At 45.5% G+C, this 22,734-nt stretch overlaps 1 protein-coding gene across 1 annotated transcript in view; it reads right to left on the bottom strand.

Moving 5' to 3' along the window:
- The window catches only part of LOC119974233 (zinc finger protein 235-like), a 48,029-nt gene that overhangs the window by 7,940 nt on the left and 17,355 nt on the right, over window positions 1-22,734 (bottom strand). Inside the window, exon 2 of the mRNA XM_038813001.1 lies at window positions 16,033-16,929. Coding sequence (XP_038668929.1) covers window positions 16,033-16,929 — 897 coding nt within the window. The remainder of the gene's footprint in view (window positions 1-16,032; window positions 16,930-22,734) is intronic.

The raw sequence follows: 22,734 nt of genomic DNA, 5'->3' as shown, positions 1-22,734 counted from the left end.
ATGTGTGTGTGTTTGCAAGAGTCTATGTATGTGTGAAAATTACAGCATGGTAGCACAAATAGTTAGCACTGTTGCTTCACAGCTCCAGGGTCCCAGGTTCGATTCCCGGCTTGGGTTACTGTCTGTGGAGTCTGCACGTTTTCCTCGTGTCTGCGTGGGTTTCCTCCAGGTGCTCCGGTTTCCTCCCACAGTCCAAAGATGTGTAGGTTTAAGTGGATTGGCCATGCTAAATTGCTCTTAGTGTCCAAAAAGGTTAGGTGGGCTTACGGGGATAGGATGGAGTGGACTTAAGTAGGGTGCTCTTTCTAAGGGCTTGTGCAGACTCAATGGGCCGAATGGCCTCCTTCTGAACTGTAAACAAATTCTAATTCTAAAATCTGTGTGTCTGTTTGCGTGTGTATAAGTATGTGTGTTTGCGAGAGTGTGTACGTGAGAGAATTGGTGTGCATGGGAGTCTGTGAGTGCATGTGTGTAAGTCTGTGTATGCATATGTATTAAAAAATTTTTTTAGAGTACTCAATTCATTTTTCCAATTAAGGGGCAATTTAGCATGGCCAATCCACCAAGCTTGCACATTTTTGGGTTGTGGGGGCGAAACCCACGCAAACACGGGCAGTGACCCAGAGCCGGAAGTGTATGCATATGTATGAGAGTGTGTCTGTGTATGTATGTGTGTGAGAGCTTGTCTGTGTATGTATCTGTGCGAGAGCGTGTCGGTGTATGTCTGTGTGTGTGTGCCTGTGTGTGTGCCTGTGTGTTTGTATGTGTGTGTGCCTATGTGTATGTATGTGTGTGAGCGAGTGACTCTGGGTCATTTTGTGAAATAATGAGACTTGGCGTGAGCTGGAAATACAAACCATGGCTTCCTTGTCCTCCCTCCCGAAAATCCTATCCACAAAGCAGGGTGGGAGAGGGGGAAAACCCAGCCTGAAAGGCATCATACTTCTGGCCCCTGCTTTCACATGAATTCCACCAAGGCTAGCAGGGAATGCGCACCACCAGAGACAAATGCAAGGTCATTGTTAGTTCTAGCTCTGCTTCTTATGCAAAGAGGCAAAAATATTTTATCGGTGAACACTGCTGCATTTTAATGGGCACGTTTACTAATTATTCTTTTTTGAAATTCATTAATTTGATATTAAACATAAATTTTAAAAATAGCAATGTTGTATGAAGCATTATTATCTCACCAAAATTCATCATCGGCCTTCGAGTGAAATTTTTTAAAAAATGTGGCTCCCTCACTCAAAAAGGTTGGATACGCCTGGCTTTAAGGGTAGGAATGCACGGTAGCATTGTGGATAGCACAATTGCTTCACAGCTCCAGGGTCCCAGGTTCGATTCCGGTTTGGGTCACTGTCTGTGCAGAGTCTGCACATCCTCCCCGTGTGTGCGTGGGTTTCCTCCGGGTGCTCCGGTTTCCTCCCACAGTCCAAAGATGTGCAGGTTAGGTGGATTGGCCATGATAAATTGCCCTTAGTGTCCAAAATTGCCCTTAGTGTTGGGTGGGTTACTGGGTTTATAGGGATAGGGTTGAGGTGCTGACCTCGGGTAGGGTGCTCTTTCCAAGAGTCGGTGCAGACTCGATGGCCGAATGGCCTCCTTCTGCACTGTAAATTCTATGATTCTATGAACGGCAACTCCACATTCCTCGTTACAGGGCTTTCAAATGATTTGGGGAGGATGAATCATTGGTTAAGAAACAATTGCAGCCGAGTGGATGAGTGAGATGCTAGAAGGGGCAGCCAATGAAGTAATTTGGGTTTACCTGAGGGAGTAAAAATAAAGGAATAGTAGAGAACTAGAGTAAGAGAGAGATAGAGGAGAAAATACTTAGGCAAATTATGAAGACATATGGAAACTAAAAACAAAAGGGCAGCAATAGTGAGGATTTCAATTACCGTAACCAGGCTCATGGTTCCATATGGAAGACAGGCCAATGAAATAGAAGAACCCAGTGAACAAGGAGCAAAGGGTAAATGGTCCATTTTTGGGGTGTATGTGTTTAAAAGGTTGTTTCCATGGGGTTGCACAGTGCTCATTTGTATATCCCTTGCTTACAGGCTGAATGGCCTATTGTTCCTATTTCTTATAGGGGAGGCAGTGGCTTAGTGGTATTATCATAGATTATCATAAAATTTACAGTGCAGAAGGAGGCCATTTGGCCCATCGAGTCTGCACCAGCTCTTGGAAAGAGCACCCTACCCAAGGTCAACACCTCCACCCTATCCCCATAACCCAGTAACCCCACCCAACACTAAGGGAAATTTTGGACACTAAGGGCAATTTAGCATGGCCAATCCACCTAATCTGCACATATTTGGACTGTGGGAGGAAAGCAGAGGACCCGGAGGAAACCCACGCACACACGGGGAGGCTGTGCAGACTCCGCACAGACAGTGACCCAAGCCGCAATCGAACCTGGGACCCTGGAGCTGTGAAGCAATTGTGCTATCCATAATCCTACCGTGCTGCCCAGTATTGTGACTGGACTAATCATCCAGGGTAATGTTCTGGGGACCCAGGTTTGAATCCCACCAGCTGGTGGAATTTGAATTCAATTAAAAACAAAATCTGGAATTAAAAGTTTAATGATGACTCTGAAATCATTCTTGATTGTCGCTAAATCCCATCTGGTTCACGAATGTCCTTCAGGGAAGGAAATCAGCCGTCCTTACCTGGTCTGGCATAAATGTGACTCCAGACCCACGGCAATGTGGTTTACTCTTAAATGCCCTCTGGGGTGGGTGATAACTACTGGCCAAGTGGACGTCCACATCCCATCAAATTGTTTTTTACGTTCTTGTGTAACCATGTGACCAGACTTTATATCACATGCCCCCTGGTCTGTAGGTCATTCAACCCTTCCAGCCCACTCTGCCATTGAACAAGATGATGGGTCATCATCTATCTCAACATAATTTTCCTGTACTATCCCTGTATCCTTTGATGTTTTTAAATGTAGAAACCTATCGTTACTCAACGATCGAATATGTACGACTCTTTGGGACAGGGAATTCCAAAGATTCACTACCATTTGCTTCTTGATATTTGCTCCTCTAACTCCCTCTTACTGAAGAAATTAATCGTCCACTTGATCTTAAATGACCCTCCCATTTGCTGAGGCTGTGTCCCCTGGTTCTAGAACCCACGCCCAGCCAAGGTAAACATCCTTCTCGCATGTACCGTCAAGATTGTAAGAATTTTGTAGGTTTGAATGAGATCACATCTCAGCCTTCTAAACTCGAGAGAATAGGTGAGATGCCCAAAAACTACACATAGGGCGGGATTCCCTGATCCTGAGGCGAAGTGACAACGTCGCCATAAACGCCGTTGCGTTTTACGACGACATCAACAGGGCCCCAGGAGTAGCTATTCCGAGCCCTACAGGAGGCCAGCATGGCACTGGAACGTCACATGGGCGCCACGGGTCTGCGCATGCGTGGTGGCTTCCTTGTCCGTGCCGGCCCCGATGCAACATGGCGTAGGACGACAGGGGCTGGCGCGGAGCAAAAGAGGCCCCCAGCCCAAGAGGCCGCCCGCCGATCGGTAAGCCCCGATCGTGGGCCAGGCCACAGCGGACCCCCCCCCCCCCCCCCCCCCCCCCCCGCCTCACTCCCCGGTTCGCCCCCGAAAGGATGCATGCCGAAGTCCCGCCGGGTAAGACCACAGGTGGACGGCGCCGGCGGGATTCGGATTTTTTTTGCGGCCACTCAGTCCATCCCGGGCGAAGAATCATCGGGGGGCCACGTAGAGCGCCGGAGAATCAGCGGACCGGCATCGCGCGATTCACGCCCAGCCCTGCGATTCTCCGGCCCGGGGTAGGCTGAGAGAATCCCACCCCCATAATACTCGAGACACTATAGAACTGCAGTTGGACATATTTAAACCTCTTGTAATAAAGGCCAACATGCCATTTACCGCCTTAATGGCTTGCAGTTCCTGCATGTTAGCTTTCAGTGACTAATGAACAAGAACGCACAAGTCCTTTTGAAGTTCAACATTTCCCAGCCTCTCAGTATTTAAGAAATAGCTTGTATTTATTTTTCCCACCAAAGTGGATAACCTCACATTTTTTTCACATTGTATTCCAAGTGCCAATTTTTTGTTCACTCACTTAGCCTTTCCAAATCCCATTGAAATGTCTTTGCATCCTCTTAATAATTGATGCTTCCACCTAGTTTTGTGTCATTTACAAAGTTAGATCTTGGTGTGCTGGGGATGACTTCAAAGTTTGTGGATGATACAAAACTTGGAAATATTGTAAACAATGACGTGGACAGTGTGGAATCTCAAAAGGACCTAGACAAGTTGGTGGTGTGGGCAAATAGGTGGCAGATGATGTTCAATGCGGAAAAGTGTGAGATGATGCATTTTGGTAGGATGAACATGAAGAGACAATATAAAATAAAGGGTAAAATTATTAAGGGGGTGGAGAAGCAAAGGGACCTGGGTGTATATGTGTATAGATCACTGAAGGTGGGCTTTATTAACACAGGATAGAGTACAAGAGCAAGGAGGTTATGCTGAACTTATCCAATACACTATTTAAACCTCAGCTGGAATATTGTGCACAGTTCTCGGTGCCACACTATAGGAAGAGTGTGATGCATTGGAGAGAGTTCAGAAGAGGTTTACAGGGATGAGAGACTTTAGTTATGGGGATAGATTGGAGATACTGCGACGGTCTCCTTGGAGAGAAGAAGGCTGAGAAGAGATATGATAGAGATGTTCAAAATCATGAGGGGGCTGGACAAAGTGGATAGGGAGAAACTGTTCCCATTCTTAAAATGATCAAGAATGGGAGGGCATAGATTTAAAAGGATTTGCAAAGGAAGCAAATGTGATGCGAGAATAGGATTTTTAATGTAAGCAGCAAGGGTTTGGAATGCACGGCCTGGAAGTTTGGTGGAGGCAGGTTCAATCAAGGCATTCGAGAGGGGATGAGATAATTATTTGAATAGGAAGAATGTGCATGGGTACAATGAAAAGGCAGATGATGAAACTGTCATGATGCTCATTTGATTGATTCCAGCAACGAGAGTGGGGTTGCAAAAGTGGAACTTCAGCGAGGGGAGGGGAGATATATACAGCAAAACTTCAGTGAGGGTAGAAGAGCTGTGAAGACTGAGACTTCAGCAAGGAGAGCGGGGCTGTAAAGAGCGAGTCTTCAGTGAGAGCAAGGCTGTAAACAGCGAGACTTCAGCAACAAATGCTGGGCAGTACAGGCTGAACATCAGAGAGGTGAGCAGGGGTTTAAAGAGCAAGACTTCATGAGGAGAGCGGGACTGTAAAGAGCAACACTTCAGCGAGGAGAGTGGGGCAATGAAGAGCGAGGCTTCATGAGGAGAGCGAGGCTGTAAAGAGCGAGACTTCAGTGAGGAGAGTGAGGCTGTAAAGAGAGAGACTTCAATGAGAAGAGCAGGGCTGTAAAGAAAGAGACTTCAGCGAGGAGAGAGGCTGTAAAGAGCGAGACTTCAGTGACGAGAGTGAGGATGTAGGGAGCGAGACTTCAGCGAGGGGAGCAGGGCTGTAAAGAGAGAGATTTCAGTGAGGAGAGCGAAGCTGTAAGAGACAGACTTCAGCGAGGAGAGCGGGACTGTAAAGAGCGAGACCAGCGAGGAGATCGAGGCTGTAAAGAGAGAGATTTCAGTGAGGAGAGCGAGGCTGTAAGAGACAGACTTCAGCGAGGAGAGCGGGACTGTAAAGAGCGTGAGGAAATGAACAGAAAGGCATAATCGGTAGTTAGGCCAAGTTAGGAGTAAAATTTTACTGCAGTAGAATAAGGAGTTAGGTTAGTGGACTTTTAAACATCAACTGGGATTCAAGGCAGTAAGAGGGGGATGGGCAGCCACTAAGACCATTTCTTTGTTGCCAGGGATACTGGGAAAAGGGGCCTCAGGCCAGGTTAAGGAATGTGGGGAAAGCCTATGGGAGCTTTGCATTTGTACCGTTGCCTTATTTGGTTGTATGTATGTGAAACTTGATGCAACTTGAATGTATATGAAATTAGATGTTTTGTTCCTTTGTCCTGCACTCTGGCTGTTGAAGAGGCAGGAGACTGGTGGCGTCCTGCTCTCCCAATAGAGTGAGTCACCCAGCTAGCTGGTTAAAATAAACAATAATTGATACCTGCAAATCCGTCTCAAATTTTATTGAGCCCAGACTGGCAGCAAAAGAATCAGGATTGTCATTTGGTGCTGAAACCCACGATTTTTCCAGACGATCACCTCTCATCTGCGAAATCAGAATTGGACTGATCTCGGAAGGGGAAAGAGGAAATGGGCCCATGATATGAGTAGCTGGAAAATTGTCATGTCGATTTTCCTCTCTCTCGTATTCTGATTACAGTCTAATCACTCGCATTTGATCAGGTAAGATCGTCTCGACGAAATTAAAGGTCAGTCTGGCGGATTAGAAGAATTAATTTCAGTCGTGCAGGTACGGTTGAGGGGTTGAATATGATTGAGTGAATACGGAGTAACAATTCAGCTGGTGACTGTTGGAATGTTGCCTAGTCAGTCAGTTGCATGCGAGTTGAAAATTAAAATTGGTTATATTAAATTACACTTTAATTCGGTTAAGGTCTTTAACGGGTTGATGGAATGTCACAGAGACAATTCAGTAAAGACCGCTGATGGAATGTTCTGGAGACAATTCAATTCCGTACAATTAGAATTGGCTAAGTTAAAATTTATTATTGGGAGATATGTTTTTTTGAGTGAAACAAAGAGTTGGGAGATGAATGGCCACTAGGGGGAACCAGAGACTTGGGAAGTTTAGAACTGTATCGGAAAGTGGAGCTCTCAGGATTTGCTAAAATTCTATTCTGGTTTCTTTGAAAAATTCAAACTTTTATTGTTGGGTTGGTTGAGATGAATGAAAGTATAATGATTTGAATTCCTTTTGTTTGAATGGAGATCTCCAACGAATGAATGAGTCCGTTTAATAAGAATTTGTGAAGATCCTCTGGTATTCCTAGTTTTAAAATGTTGTGTTTTGCAAAACGAAGTTGCACATCAATTAGGAGGTATACTCGGCCGTTAAAGTGAGATTTAAAACGGGATAAGTATTTGAAAGTTCTTTAGAAAATCAGTAATAATGATTAACATTGTGGGAGTTAATTAGAACATAATTCTCAGGAAGTAAACAAAAAGTAAAATCAAAATGTATAAATTGGGATTTGTAAATGATTAGTTTCAACTCGGCATAGTCTTGGTTGCTAAAAAAATTAATTAAGAAATAAGAGAACAAAGGAATCTAAATTGAAGTGTGAAGACTAGGCATTCGGTGTGCGCCATGTGCTCCTTTGTTGGAGGTAGCCATGATGTACTTACAATTAAAAATTTTGTTCGGTGTGTTCCAAATTTGTAGAGATTTCAGTGTTTTCTCTGGAAACTCACTACAGATCATATTTACTGATCAGGGATTTTCATACAGTAAAGACTATGGATTTTTTTTTTGGACTACATTGCAGATGGAGCTTTAAGGAATAAAGATATGGGACCGGAGCTTAGATTAGGAGTATTACTTGCAGTATCAGGAAATGAGAATCTGATGGCAGGGAAAGATTAATAAAAATAGATGCAAAAAAAGAGAAAAAATTAAGATATAAACACCAATTGATAACTAGAGGAGATAAGGAAAGCAAAACTAGTAATACCTTTGGCACTAAACATTACGTATACTGTAAATTGCCACAAGGATATGTTAATTCCCTGAACCACTTTCAGGCAATAGTAAGGGAGCTGATTAAACATGATTTGGCTTTAGTATATATTGATGATGTGTTAATTAGAGATGATGATCAGGGGGACACATGTTGAAAGAGTGACCAAAATTATTAAAACACTTAGTGAAGTAGGATTTAAAATAGGGTTAAAGAAATGCCAGATTGGCAGGAGCGAAGTCGACTATTTAGTGTATTCAGTGTCAAAGGCAGGCAGGAAGGCCAGTGTTGGGATGAAAGAGAAAGTTACTAGAATCACAGCGCCTGTTTCACAAAACGGGGTTCAGCAAATCATGGGAACTTTGGGGTATTTGAGACACCGATGGAAGAATGGTCATGAGAGTATGCAGGCTTTCTTTTTCCTCGGAGCAGCAAAAGTAATTTGTACTTTTTTATCACAGCTGATAGAAGTACAGGGGAAGTTGCATTAGAGAATTGGTCCCCAGTTTAAAATGATTCCATGTGAACATAATGAAACATCGTGTCAAAGGTGTGGCACGTCCTGTAGCCCAGTAGTTTGGTCAAGGAGTAATCATATGAAACCTAGGAGATTGACAGATACAGCGTAGTCAGACAATTTGATATTGCATTTAGAACAACAGAAATGGGGAAATGCTTCGGCTCAAAGCAATACTGGTGATTGAAGTTTGTGATGACCTGGGGACGTAAAATTAGCCTAACAGTGCTTAGAGACTGTATCACTGCAATGATGCCGTGCCACAGGATAGATCATATCCCCCAACCGCTCGGACAAGGGAAAAAGGAATGTTTGGGTGTGGGTGTCAGGATGCCAGTGAATTGAAATCTGTTAGCAGCATCGATAGGACAGGTGATACAGTGAAAATGTCATATTCGGAAGTTAGCTTTCAAAAAATCCTGTCACAATCAGAATTAAAAACATTTAAGTAGATGCAGTAGCAATATCCGAAATGTAGCAGGGAAAGTTTCGACCTGATTGAATCACAGAGTTAGAAAAAGAGGAATGGTGGTAATGGAAATCCGGACGTCCTGGAAAGGGTACTTCTGGAATATCCAAGCAAGGATCGGAAGATACAAATCAAGAAATAGGGCCCTCTCCGCCTTTGACCTGTTCATTTGGGTTTCAGATGAAGCAACAATAATACAGATGACGAACCTGAACAACACTCTGGAGAAGAATGTTTCAGACACTATGGGGAAAAAACTAATGATACAATTGGCTACATATTTGAGGGAATTAAATGATAGAGCCCGGAAGAAAAACCTTACGGGTTAGCAACAAATCAAAATATCAAATTATTACTGAATAGTGAAACCTCGGGTCAGACATCTCTAACTAGACGTTAGCTGATGGGTGATCTGTGGTCTCCAGGAGGGGCGTATTACACGGTGGAGTTATTAAGGGTCTCGGCAGACAGCAGCGACTGACGAGGAACCCCCGTATTTTAAATGACAATAGTTTAAGAATCTTGGCAGCTTTCTGCCACGAGGGGAAATCTGTAACCAATGCAGCAACCAATATAGCATTGGAGAGTATAACAGTTATACTGTCCTGTAAGTTGTCAGGGACTGTTATGTATGGATTCAACTGGGTTGTAACCACAAAAAGTTAACTGCATTAAATGTGCGAGTAGTGTTATTGAAAAAAAAAACAAACGAATAATGGCAAGTATACACCTCATGCTGTAAGGAAAATGATAACGGACAAAAGGGGTTTGAAGAAAACTGAGTTATTGTCTCAAGTAAGTCAGGGCTGGCAGATTACATGGTTCAGTACAATGTTCGACGTTAGTGTACGGAAGTCAGGAATAGAAACAGGATCGGTTGAAGCTCCTGCAATTAATAAAGCAAGATAATCAGTGGATAATACATGATATCATAATTTACCATTCCAATGAGAAACGGAAAGCACTACCTACGTAAAAAAAAACCCAGTGAGGGATAAAAGACCTTTTGGTTGCTGATGGACTGAGTTGTGTGCTGTTTCTAAGGGACATGAGGAAGCTTTTACGGTGCTGCTACCCCAAGGTAGTCAGATGACTTGGAGGTAGTGGGACACACGGATATAGCTATTGTGTTACCTTCCTGAGCGGCGACAGCTATGGTTCACGGTGATTGGACTTGAGGAAAGCACAACACAAAGGGTCTATCGGCACTGGTCTGCGAGATGGATGCATTTACCATTGATTTACGTGCACAGTTTACAAATCATGACATGTACATACGAATGACAAGGATGAGGGATAGTTGCTAGTCACTACAACTATAAGAGGGATATAAACCCTACAGCAGGATTCAGCTCAGAGTTAGCTCTCATAGCTCGGTCATGGGGTTTTACCTGATGCATGGATTGATAATACTTGTTATTATAATGATTGGATGCCTTAATATGTGTTGTAAGCTGGCTATGGCTTGGATGATGCCGATAGACTTGGCCCATCATTACTCACCAAGATGACATCCCGTTACTGGTGACCATTACACCAGAAGGAAGCTGGACAGAGAGCCAGAGGCTGTAAAAATGTGATGAGGTGTTTATGTACGGAATACCAGCTCAGTTAAGTTCTGATAACGGGCCCCATTTATTGGATAGATTAACTAGGAGTTCTGCTCCCAGTTGAGCATACGCCAGCAGTTCCACTGTGTGTACTGGTCACAGACGGCCAGCTTAGTTGAGGGACACAATTAGATCCTCAAAACCAACTTGGCCAAATTACGAGTGGACAGGGGGTTAACATGGTTTAAGTTGCTCTCCGTTGCCCTCTTCCAGCCGCGGGTCACACCTGCGGGATCGGCCCGGCTCTCTCCTGCCGAGATCTTTTATGGTAGGCCCATTAGAACACCCTGGAACCTGCCTGTTCCCAGACTGGTCCAGTTTCACCATATGACTGAAGAAAGGACTAACTATGTTCTAGCCCTTACTAAAGCCCTCAAGGAACTCCACAGCCAGGTTCGAGCGGTTCACCCGTCACCATCCCCATTACATTGCTCGCTTGAAAAATGAAACATCAGTGCAGCCTGGTAGTTATGTCATGGTTAAGAACTGGACTCGGAAAGGGTTGGAGCCACAGTGACAGGAGCCCTTCCAAGTTCTCCTTACCACCCCCACTTCAGTTAAAGTGGAGGGGCGGAGTGCAGGGTCTACCTCCACCACTGCAAAATGGTCGATCACTAACCTGCCCCCTTTCCCCAGCGCTGTTTTACAGGTGTGGAGCATTACGGATTGGATACGGGCCACCTGTGCTGTCTTCGGCTTTGCCTCACTTGGAACACCATCTATACCTGTAATCCCGACCAAACTACAAGGACATTTCACTTACGCAGAGGTGACGTTCTCCGATGCCCCCATGTACGAGTATCGACATACTCATAGTATCGACTCATGGAAGGTTATCAAGTTAAAGGACAATGAAGGGCTCATGAAACAATTATATCGGTCCCGGCGATGGGAAGGGAACATTGCATGGACATTGCCTTGTTTGGAGTAAATGTACATTTGATTTTGGATGTGATAAGACTGGTGCAATAAAGGTAAAATCAGTGTGGAGGGGGTAGGAAAAGGTTGTAGGGGAGAGAGGAGGAATAGCAAGAGGACGGAACGAGTAAGAAGGGAGGCACGACGAGAACGCAGGTTATCAGGAGGTATACTTACTTCACTTAGGACCCAGAACGAAGGGAACCTGGGCAGCATGAATCTCTTGTATCAAATCTACCACCGGATGTATGGCCAGGGACTGGTTGCCTGCTACCCGAACCCCACATCGGTGTCTAGGTTATTTTCCGTCTCACCGCTTTGGGGAACTCCCCAAAACGGTGGTTCACTGTCAGAGTTCCGAGCCACCGCCCGAGTACATTACTCTTCCTTACGATCCAGGTTCGGCCCCACCAGCTATTTGCCTTCCCCTTCCTTGGGATAACTCCCATTCACAGTATGATAAGCTTCAACGGTGGAGGGCGTATATACCTAGCCACTTCACTCCCAATAAAGATTCCCGGTCGTACGAGAATTGTTTCAGCAGTGAGGAGCACGGCTGTTTGCTGGTAGAGATGGAAATGAATATAACATGTCTGTTCTCCACTTGTACTGATCGGAAGTGTCGCATAACGCTGACATCAGGTCAATGCAGGCCTTCAGCTTTGTGGCTGGGCGAATGTCTCTGATATCACTGTAGGAACTAGGGCTTTCGTCATTGCTAGGAAGGCCGAATGGGCATTCCAAAGCTGGATAAACTGAGCTACTGGGGATTCCTGCTCAACCGATATACTGATCAAGGATACACCTTCTTTAATGGCACAGCGACCAATGTTTTGTCACCTCCATTTCCCCGCCAAATCACTATCGGGACTCTAATCCCTACCACAGACCCCTGCCCCTCTGCGTGCGGGCAGTCTCAGCAGAATTCTGCAAGAGGGGAATCCTGAGCACAGCTAGGGATTGGACCAATAGGTTATCATGAAATGATAAAAGGAGGAATGAGGAAATGAACAGAAAGGCATAATGGGCAGTTAGGCCAAGTTAGGAATAAAATCTTACTGCAGTAGAATAAGGAGTTAGGTTAGTGGACTTTTAAACATCAACTGGGATTCAAGGCAGGAAGAGGGGGATGGGCAGCCACTAAGACCATTTCTTTGTTGCCAGGGATACTGGGAAAAGGGGCCTCAGGCCAGGTTAAGGAATGTGGGGAAAGCCTATGGGAGCTTTGCATTTGTACCGTTGCCTTATTTGGTCGTATGTATGTGAAACTTGATGCAACTTGAATGTATATGAAATGAGATGTTTTGTTCCTTTGTCCTGCACTCTGGCTGTTGAAGAGGCAGGAGACTGGTGGTGTCCTGCTCTCCCAATAGAGTGAGTCACCCAGCTAGCTAGTTAAAATAAACAATAATTGATACCTGCAAATTCATCTCAAATTTTATTGAGCCCAGACTGGCAGCAAAAGAATCAGGATTGTCAAGCGAGACTTCAGCGAGGAGAGTGAGGCTGTAAAGAGCGAGACTTCAGCGAGGAGGGCGAGGCTGTAAAGAGAGAGACTTCAGTGAGGAGAGCGAGGCTGTAAAGAGCGAGACTTCAGTGAGGAGAGCGAGGCTGTAAAGAGCGAGACTTCTGCGAGGAGAGCGAGGCTGTAAAGAGAGAGACTTCAGTCAGGAGAGTGAGGCTGTAGAGAGAGACTTCAGCGAAAAGTGAGGGGCTGTAAAGAGCGAGACTTCAGCAAAAAGTGAGGGGCTGTAAAGAAAGACACTTCAGTGAGTAGAGCAGGACTGTAAAGAGCGAGACTTCAGTCAGGAGAGTGAGGCTGTAGAGAGAGACTTCAGTGAGGAGAGCGGGGCTGTAAAGAGCGAGACTTCAGCGAGGAGAGCGGGGCTGTAAAGAGCGAGACCTCAGTGAGGAGAACGAGGCTGTAAAGAGTGAGACCTCAGTGAGGAGAACGAGGCTGTAAAGAGCGAGACTTCAGCCAGGAGAGCGGGACTGGAAATAGCGAGACCTCAGTGAGGAGAACGAGGCTGCAAAGAGCGAGACTTCAGCGAGGAGAGCGGGGCTGGACAGAGCGAGACTTCAGTGAGGAGAACGAGGCTGCAAAGAGAGAGACTTCAGCGTGGAGTGGGTGACTGTAAAGAGCGAGACTTCAGCGTGGAGTGAGAGACTGTAAAGAGCGAGACTTCAGCGAGGAGAGTGAGGCTGTAAAGAGCGAGACTTCAGTGTGGAGTGAGAGACTGTAAAGAGCGAGACCAGTGAGGAGAGTGAGGCTGTTAAGAGCGAGACTTCAGTGAGGAGAGTGAGGCTGTAAAGAGTGGGACTTCAGTGAGGAGGGCAAGGCTGTAAAGAGCAAGAATTCAGCGAGGAGAGTGAGGCTGTAAAGAGCGAGACTTCAGTGAGGAGAGTGAGGCTGTAAGAGCAAGACTTCAGTGAAGAGAGCGGGATTGTAAACAGCGAGACTTCAGCGAAGAGTGAGGGGCTGTAAAGAAAGAGACTTCAGTGAGGAGAGCGGGGCTGTAAACAGCGAGACTTCAGCGAGGAGAGTGAGGCTGTATAGAGCAAGTTTTCAGTGAGGAGAGTGAGGCTGTAAAGAGCGAGACTTCAGCGAGGAGAGCGGGACTGTAAAGAGAGAGACTTCAGCGAGGAGAGTGAGGCTGTAAAGAGAGAGACTTCAGTGAGGAGAGCGGGGCTGTAAAGAGCAAGATTTCACTGAGGAGAGTGAGGCTGTAAAGAGAGAGACTTCAGCGAGGAGAGCGAAGCTGTAAAGAGAGAGACTTCAGTGAGGAGAGTGACGCTGTAAAGAGAGAGACTTCAGCGAGGAGCGCGAGGCTGTAAAGAGCGAGACTTCAGTGAGGACAGTGGGGCTGTAAAGGGCAAAACTTCAGCAAGGAAAGTGAGATGCTGTAAAGAGAGAGACTTCAGCGAGGAGCGTGAGGCTGTAAAGAGAGAGACATCAGCGAGGAGAGCAGGGCTGTAAAGAGCGAGACTTCAGTGAGGATAGTGGGGCTGTAAAGGGCAAAACTTCAGCAAGGAAAGTGAGATGCTGTAAAGAGAGAGACTTCAGCGAGGAGCGCGAGGCTGTAAAGAGAGAGACATCAGCGAGGAGAGCAGGGGTGTAAAGAGCGAGACTTCAGTGAGGAGGGCAAGGCTGTAAAGAGAGAGACTTCAGAGAGGAGGCAAGGCTGTAGAGAGACTTCAGTGAGGAGAGTGGGATTGTAAAGAAAGAGACTTCATCGAGAAGAGTTGGGCTGTAAGGAGTGTGACCTCAGGGAGGAGAGCGGGGCTGTAAAGCTTTGCTCCAGAATAGGTGTTAATAGCAGGACAAGGATCACCAGTGTCTGGAAGCAAAACAAGAGAACAAGATCCAGACTCGGGGCAAAAAAAATCAAGATTTCATGTCCTAAAGTTATTGACCTCAATGTTGAGTCCAGAAGGCTGTAAATAGCCTAACTGGAAGACGAGGTGCTGTTCTTCCAGCTTCCACTGGGCTTCACTGGAACATTGTAGCAGGCTGAGGAGAGATATGTGAGCATGAGAGCAAGATGGTGAATAGAATTGGCAAGCGGTTAGAAGGTTGGAGTCATGCATGCATGCAAAGATGTTCTGCAAAGTGGTCACCCAGTCTGTGTTTAGTCTCCCCAATGTAGAAGAGACTGCATTGTGAGCAACAAATATAGCAAACTAAATTGAAAGGAGTGGAAGTAAATCACTGCTTCACCTGGAAGGAGTGTTTGGGGCCTTCAACAATGAAGAGGGAGGAGTGTTACACCTCCTGTGATTGCATGGGAAGGTGTTGTAGGAAGGGGATGAGCTGCTTAGGGTGCTAGTGGAGTGAACCAGGGTGCAACAGAGAGAACAATCCCTTCATAATACTGTCAGGAGAGTTGAAGGGAAGATGTATTTCGTAGTGGCAACGGGGGAAGATAATCCTTTAAATATGGAGGCTGGCGGGGTGGAAGATGAGGAAAAGGGGAACCCTATTATGGTCTAGGAGAGAAGGGAAAGGATATGGGCAGAATGCAAGAAATAGGTCAGTCATGGTTGAGGCCTTGGCTACCACAGAGAAGGGAGCCTTGGTGAAGAAAAAAGAATAGACGTTAGAAGGACTGTTGTGGAAGGTAGCATAATGAGAACAGATACGATGTGAGGTGGAGAACCTGGGAGAATGGAACCCTTACAGGAAGCAAGGTGTGAGGAAATATAGTCAAGGTAACTATGGGAGCATCCAATGTTTTGCTTTTATTTGAGAGTGAAAGATTGGGGTGCATTGGTGCAATAGACTGCAGACACACCTGGCTCTGTTAAACCTGACTCGGGAATAGTTCAGACCAACATCAAGTGGCTGGCCCCACAGTATCATTCTGAGCTATGTGATTTGGTTTTTGACTGACAATCTTCCAATTTGAAAGTGGAGGGCAACACAAACGGAGTGAAAACTTTATGATAAAAAAATCTAACTTTTCTATTTATAAAATATCAAATGAAACTGAGAAATGTAACTATACAATGAAACACTGTTTACAATTTCAACTCAACCCCATTGTGGAAAGTTGTCAGTGAATTTGATAAATCTGCTCATTTATGCACCAGATGAAGTGAATCAAGTTCAATAATGTCCTTCACGGAAGGGAATCTGCACCCTCGTTCAGTCTGGCTATATGGTTTTGAAGTGGTCTGATAAGACCCTCACAGCAGAAGGTGGGAGGCGAGGAAGGAAAACAAACAATAACATGGCCAGTATTGCCTACAGCCTGAAAAATAAAAGAAGCTATGACAGAATTGTGCAAACATATCTGTGTGCTGTGAATGATTCCAATCACCAGTGCAGGGTGGTTTTGGCGTGCTTTACCTTTCTCATCATGTCCTTCTCCTCGCTGGTGCCTCGTCAAGTTACTGGATCTGTAGAAGCGTTTCTTGCACAGAGGACATTCGAAGGGTTTCTCGCCAGTGTGGATTCCCTGGTGCTGAATCAAGTGACTAGATGTGTAAAAGCTTTTCTTGCACACGGCACACTCAAAGGGCTTTTCCCCAGTGTGAACCCGCTGGTGGACAACCAACTCACTGGGCCGACTAAACTGCTTCTTGCACTCGGGGCACTCCACCCGCTTTTCGCCAGTATGGATCCGTCGGTGCACTGTCAGATCACCGGGCCGGTTGAAACGTTTCTTGCAGTCTACACACTCATACGGTTTTTCACCAGTGTGGACGCGCTGGTGCACAGTTAGTTCACTGGGGCTATTGAACCGTTTGCTGCAGTCATGGCACTCAAAGGGCTTTTCGCCAGTGTGGATACGCTGATGCCGGGTGAGGTGGCTGGAGGTGAAAAAGCGCTTTTTGCACACCTGGCACTCAAACTTCTTCTCCCCCGTGTGGAACTGCTGGTGCCTGTTCAGGTGACTGGAACGGTAAAAGCGCTTCTTGCAAACAATGCACTCAAAGGGCTTCTCACCAGTGTGGATGCGCTGGTGAACCCGCAGCTCATTGGACTTGCTGAAACGTTTCATGCACAGGAGGCACTCAAAAGGTTTCTCCCCTGTATGGACCCGCAGGTGGACATCCAGAAGACAACGCCACCTGAACCCCTTCCCACAAGTCATGCACCAGAAAGCATGACCCCCGGGGATTCCCAAGGGAAGTTGGCTGGGCCCAGGCATGCCAGACAATGCGGGCTGTTCATTAATTAATATCTCAGATTCTTTCAGCATTTCCATGCTGGTGGCCATGTGCCCTGCTCTGTCTCTCAAACCTAAAGGAACAGAACAAATTTCAAGCTGTTAGTTTTACATTGCACAGAACTTAGAGCTGCCTGCCCTTTAAATGAGTCTGAATACTGGATGAGATGAAAATAGATAGAGGTATAAACAAGATGGATTAGTCAGTTGGTCTGGATGGGAAAACTTAGGTGAAAGGGTTAAAAGTCCCTAAAAAGGCCCTACTTTTTAAAAGGATAAATTTTACTCAAAAGGTAAGACATGGAGCGGAGCTCCAAGCCATGGTCTGCCCTTCCTGCTCCATGTGAGAGACCAGGAACTTTTCCAGTTCCCAGGACCACCATGTGTGCAAGAAGTGTCTCCAACTACAGCTCCTGGAAGCCCGAGCTTCAGAGCTGGAGTGGCAGCTGGAGACGCTGAAGCATCCGCGAGACGGAGAGTATCGTGGAATACACGTACAGAGAGGTGGTCACACCGCAGGCTCAGACTCCACGGGCAGGAAGGGTATGGATGACCACCAGGGCAGAGCAAGAGAGCTAGTCAGGCAGTGCAGGAATCTCCTGAGGCCATTTCCCAACAAAACAGATATACTGCTTTGGATACTGTTGAGCGGATTGACCTCTCAGGGGAAAACAGCAACAACCAAATTTGTTACACCACGGTTGCTTCTGCTGCAGAGGAGAGGAGTAAAAAGTATGGGAATGCAATAATTACAGGAGATTCAATTGTAAGGGGAATAGATAGGCATTACTGTGGCCACAAACGAGATTCCAGGAAAATGTATTGCCTCCCTGGTTCTAGGGTCAAGGATCTCTCGGAGCGGTTACAGGACATTCTGGAGGGCGAAGGTGAACAGCCAGTGGTCGTGGTACACATTGGTACAAACAACATAGGTTAAAAACAAAAAGAATGAGGTCCTGAAAGCAGAATATAGGGAGTTGAGAAGTCAGACCTCAAAGGTCATGATCTCAGAATTACTACTAGTGCTAGTCAGAGTAGAAATAGCAGGATATATCAGATGAATACGTGGCTGAAGAGATGGTGTGAGGTGAAGGTTTCAGATTCCTCGGGAATTGCGACCGGTTCGTAGGGAGGTGGGATCTGTACAAACTGGGCGGATTACGCCAGGGTGGGACGGGGAGGATTCCCTTGGGGGTAGGGTACTTTCTTGACCTGTTGGGAGGGTTTAAACTAAAATGGCAGGGGGATGGGAACCTATGTAAGGATTCAGAGAAGGGGGAATCAAGAACAAGAAAAGAACACAGCAAGGAGAATAAGAAAAATGATAGGCAGAGAATCCAAGCGTCTTTATCAGAAAACAGCACTGTAAAAAATACTAGGGACCGGTCAAGGAAATTATAAGGACTAGCCTTAAGGTTTTGTACCTAGCACAGTGGCGCAGTGGATAGCATTGCTGCCTCACAGCGCCCAGGTCCCAGGTACGATCCTTGTTCTGGGTCACTGTCCGTGTGGAGTTTGCACATTCTCCCCGTGTTTGTGTGAGTTTCACCCCCAGAACCCAAAGATTTGCAGGGTAGGTGGATTGGCCATGCTAAATTGCCCCTTAATTGGAAAAAATGAATTGGGTACTCTAAATTTATTTTAAAAAAAGGTTTTGTACCACATTTGGAATACTGCGTGCAGTTCTGGTCGCCACATTACCAGAAGGATGTGGATGCTTTGGAGAGGGTGCAGAGGAGGTTGACCAGGATGTTGCCTGGTATGGAGGGTGCTAGTTATGAAGAAAGGTTGAGTAGATTAGGATTGTTTTCGTTGGAAAGACGGAAGTTGAGGGGGGACCTGATTGAGGTATACAAAATTATGAGAGGTATGGACAGGGTGGATAGCAACAAGCTTTTTCCAAGAGTGGGGGTGTCAGTTACAAGGGGTCACGATTTCAAGGTGAGAGGGGGAAAGTTTAAGGGAGATGTGCGTGGAAAGTTTTTTACGCAGAGGGTGGTGGGTGCCTGGAACGCTTTACCAGCGGAGGTGGTAGAGGCGGGCACGATAGCATCATTTAAGAGGCATCTAGACAGGTACATGAACGGGCGGCAACAGAGGGAAGTAGACCTTGGAAAATAGGAGACAGGTTTAGATAAAGGATCTGGATCGGCGCAGGCTGGGAGGGCCGAAGGGCCTGTTCCTGTACTGTAATTTTCTTTGTTCTTTCTTTGTTCTTTGAATGCTCGGAGTATTTGAAATAAAATTGTGAATTAGTTGCACAAAGAGATGTAAAGGGGTATGATATAGTAGTGGTTATAGGGAGATAAAGGGAGATATGGCTCCAAGGTGACCAAGGATGCAAACTAAACATTGAGGGTGTAATGAACTCCAATTGGCTTTATTGGTTGGCCAATTGGAGTATGAGCTCCCTCAATGATAGCTCATTGAGGGGGCCCATATAATCACCTGTGTAGGCTTTGTGAGCAGTCTTAAGTTGACTGGACTGCTAGCAGCACTGTTTGTAGCTGCTCCTGTAATATCGTTATTGTAAATAAATATTGGTGTGGTGACGGAACTCCTGCCTCCCGTGGATTACTACAGAGGGCTATTCAGTTTTTAGGAAGACAAGACAGAAAGGAAAAGATTGTGGAGTTCATTGCTGATTAAAGAAAATATTGATACAGTACTGAGGAATGATATTGTGCAATCTGTATGGGTTGAGTTAAGAAAAACACCACGGGGCAAAAAACATTCGTAGGGGTGGTATACAGACCACCAAACTGCAACGGTAATATTAGGAATAGAATTAGACAGGAAATCAGTGATGCATGTGTTAAAGGAAGATCTGTGATTATGGGTGACTTTAATCCACATATAGATTGGGTGAGTCAAATTAGCCACAGTAAAATAGAGGAGGAATTTCTGGAGTGTGTACGGGATCGTTTTCTGGACCAATATGTTGAGGAGCCAACAAGGGAACAGGCCATCTTGGACTGGGTGTTGTGCAATGAGAAAAGATTAGTTGGCAGTCTGGTTGTGAGAGAACCCTTGGGGATGAGTGACCATAACATGATAAAATTCTTTATCATGGTGGATAGTGAGGTAGTTGATTCTAAGACTAGGGTCCTGAATCTCAATAAAGACACCAGTGGGATGCCAGAGCTCCAGGAGAATCACGGGCACATGTGAGTTTAGTGCCATCACTAAGGAAAAGGTTCTGGGGAAACTGAAAGATCTGAAGGTGGATAAATCATCTGGACAGGATGGACTCACCCATCTAAAACAGATAGCTGAGGAGATTGTGAAGGCATTGGTGATGATTGTTCAGGAATCATGAAGCAGGGCGGGTCCCGGAGGACTGAAAGTGGTTAATGTATCACTGCTGTTTAAGAAGGGAGGGAGGCAGAAGAAGGGAAATTATCGGCCGGTTAGCCTGACTTCGGTCATTGGTAAGATTTCAGAGTCCATTATTAAAGATGAGATCGCAGAGTACTTGGAAGTGCATGGTAAAATAGGACTGAGTCAGCATGGCTTCGTCAAGGAGGTCATGTCTGACAAATCTGGTAAGAGTTGGTTGAGGAGGTAACAAGGCAGTTAGACAAAGGAGAACTAGTGGACGTGATTTATTTGACAAGGTGCCGCACAGGAGGCTGTTAAATAAGTTAGGAGCCCATGGTATTAAGGATTAGATCCTGGCAAGGATACAGGATTGGCTGACTGGCAGAAGCCAGAGAATTGGGATTTTTCAGGAAGGCAGCCGGTGACCAGTGGTCTGCCTCAGGGGTCGTGCTGGGACCACAACCTTTCACAATATACATTAATGATTTAGAAGAAGGAACTTAATGCACTGTTGCTAAGTTTGCAGATGATACAAAGATATGTAGAGGGACAGGTAGTATTGAGGAAACAGGGGGGCCGCAGGCTACGGGAGTGGGCAAAGAAGTGGCAGATGGAATACAATGTGGAAAAGTGTGAGGTTATGCACTTTGGAAGGATGGATGGAGGCATAGACTATTTTATAAATGGGGAAATGCTTAGGAAATCAGAAGCTCAAAGGGATTCGGGAGTCCTTGTTCACGATTCTCTTAAGGTTAACATGCAGGTTCAGTTGGCAGTTAGGAAGGCAAATGCAATGTTAGCATTCATGTCGAGAGGGCTAGAATACAAGAGCATGAATGTATTTCTGAGGCTGTATAAGGCTCTGGTCAGACTCTATTTGGAGTATTGTGAGCAGTTTTGGGCCCGTATCTAAGAAAGGATGTGCTGGGTTTGGAAAGGATCCAAAGGAGGTTCACAAGAACGGTCCCTGGAATGAAGAGCTTGTCGTATGAGGAATGGTTGAGGGCTCTGAGTCTGTACTCGTGGAGTTTAGAAGGATGAGAGGGGATCTTATTAAAACTTACAGGATACTGCGAGGCCTGGATAGAGTGGACGTGGAGAGAACGTTTCCACTAGTAGGAAAAACTAGAACCAGAGGACACAATTTCAGACTAAAGGGACGATGCTTTAAAACAGAGATGAGGAGGAATTTCTTCAGCCAGAGGATGGTGAATCTGTGGAACTCTCTGCTGCAGAAGGTCAAATCACTGAGTGTCTTTAAGACAGAGATAGATAGGTTCTTTATTAAAAAGGGGATCAGGGGTTATGGGGAAAAGGCAGGAGAATGGGGATGCGAAAAATACCAACCATGGTTGAATGGCGGAGCAGACTCGATGGGCCAAGTGGCCTAATTCTGCTCCTATGTCTTATGGTTTTATGATGGTATGAGGCATGAGTTGATTATTATGGACTGGGAAACATTACTGAAAGTAAGGACAGGGGGCAGACAATGGCAGGCATTCAAGGAACGAATGGGAGAACTCCAAAAGTTGTTTCTTCCTATTTGGCGCAATAGTAGAAAAGGAACTGTGGCCAAACCATGGTTTAGAAGTGAAATTAGAGATAGTATTAGATTCAAAGAAAAGGCAGACAAGTTAGCAAAAAAAAGCAATAGGTCTGAGGATTGGGAACAGTTTAAAATTCAGCAATGGCAGACCAAAGGATTGATTAAGAAGTGGAAACATAAAAAAATGGCTGTAAAAATTTCTATAGGTATGTAAAGAGAAAAAGGTTGACAAAAATGAATGTAGACCCTTTACAGTCAGAAATGGGGAAATTCATAACGAGGAACAAAGAAATGGATGAAGAATTAATAATAATAATCTTTATTAGTGTCACAAATAGGCTTACATTAACACTGCAATGAAGGTACTGTGAAAATCTCCTAGTTATCACATTCCTGCGCCTGTTCGGGTACACAGAGGGAGAATTCAGAATGTCCAATTCACCGAACAAGCACGTTTTTCGGGACTTGTGGGAGGAAACCGCAGCACCCGGAGGAAATATATGCAGACATGGGGAGAATATGCAGACTCTGTGCTGTTAAGTGACCCAAGCTGGAAATCGAACCTGGGTCCCTGGTGCTGTGAACAACAATAACCACTGCCGCCTAACTAAATTTGTACTTTACTTCTGTATTCACAAAGGAAGACATGAATTATGTACCGGAAGTTTTAGTGAGGAGGTGAAGGAAATTAGTATTAGTACAGAAACGGTTTCAGGAAAATTAGTGGGATTGAAGGCGGATAAATCTCCAGGGCCTGATAATCTTCACCCCAGAGTACTTAAGGAAGTAGCCCTAGATTTAGTAGATCCATTGGCGGTCATTTTCCAAAATTCTTTGCACTCCGAATATAATCCTAACAGACTCATATGACACTCCCTCCATCCCAGATATCAGCCTGGAGACCTTCGCTACACTCCCTCCATAGTAAGAACATCCTTCCTCAGATAAGGACACAAAGACTACAAACAATTCTCCAGGTGTGGCCTCGGTGGCATGATAGTAGTGGTTAGCA

The sequence above is a fragment of the Scyliorhinus canicula genome, chromosome 12 (assembly GCF_902713615.1).
Source record: "Scyliorhinus canicula chromosome 12, sScyCan1.1, whole genome shotgun sequence".
Lineage (NCBI taxonomy): Eukaryota > Metazoa > Chordata > Chondrichthyes > Carcharhiniformes > Scyliorhinidae > Scyliorhinus > Scyliorhinus canicula.
This window is presented reverse-complemented; position numbering and strand designations above follow the sequence as displayed.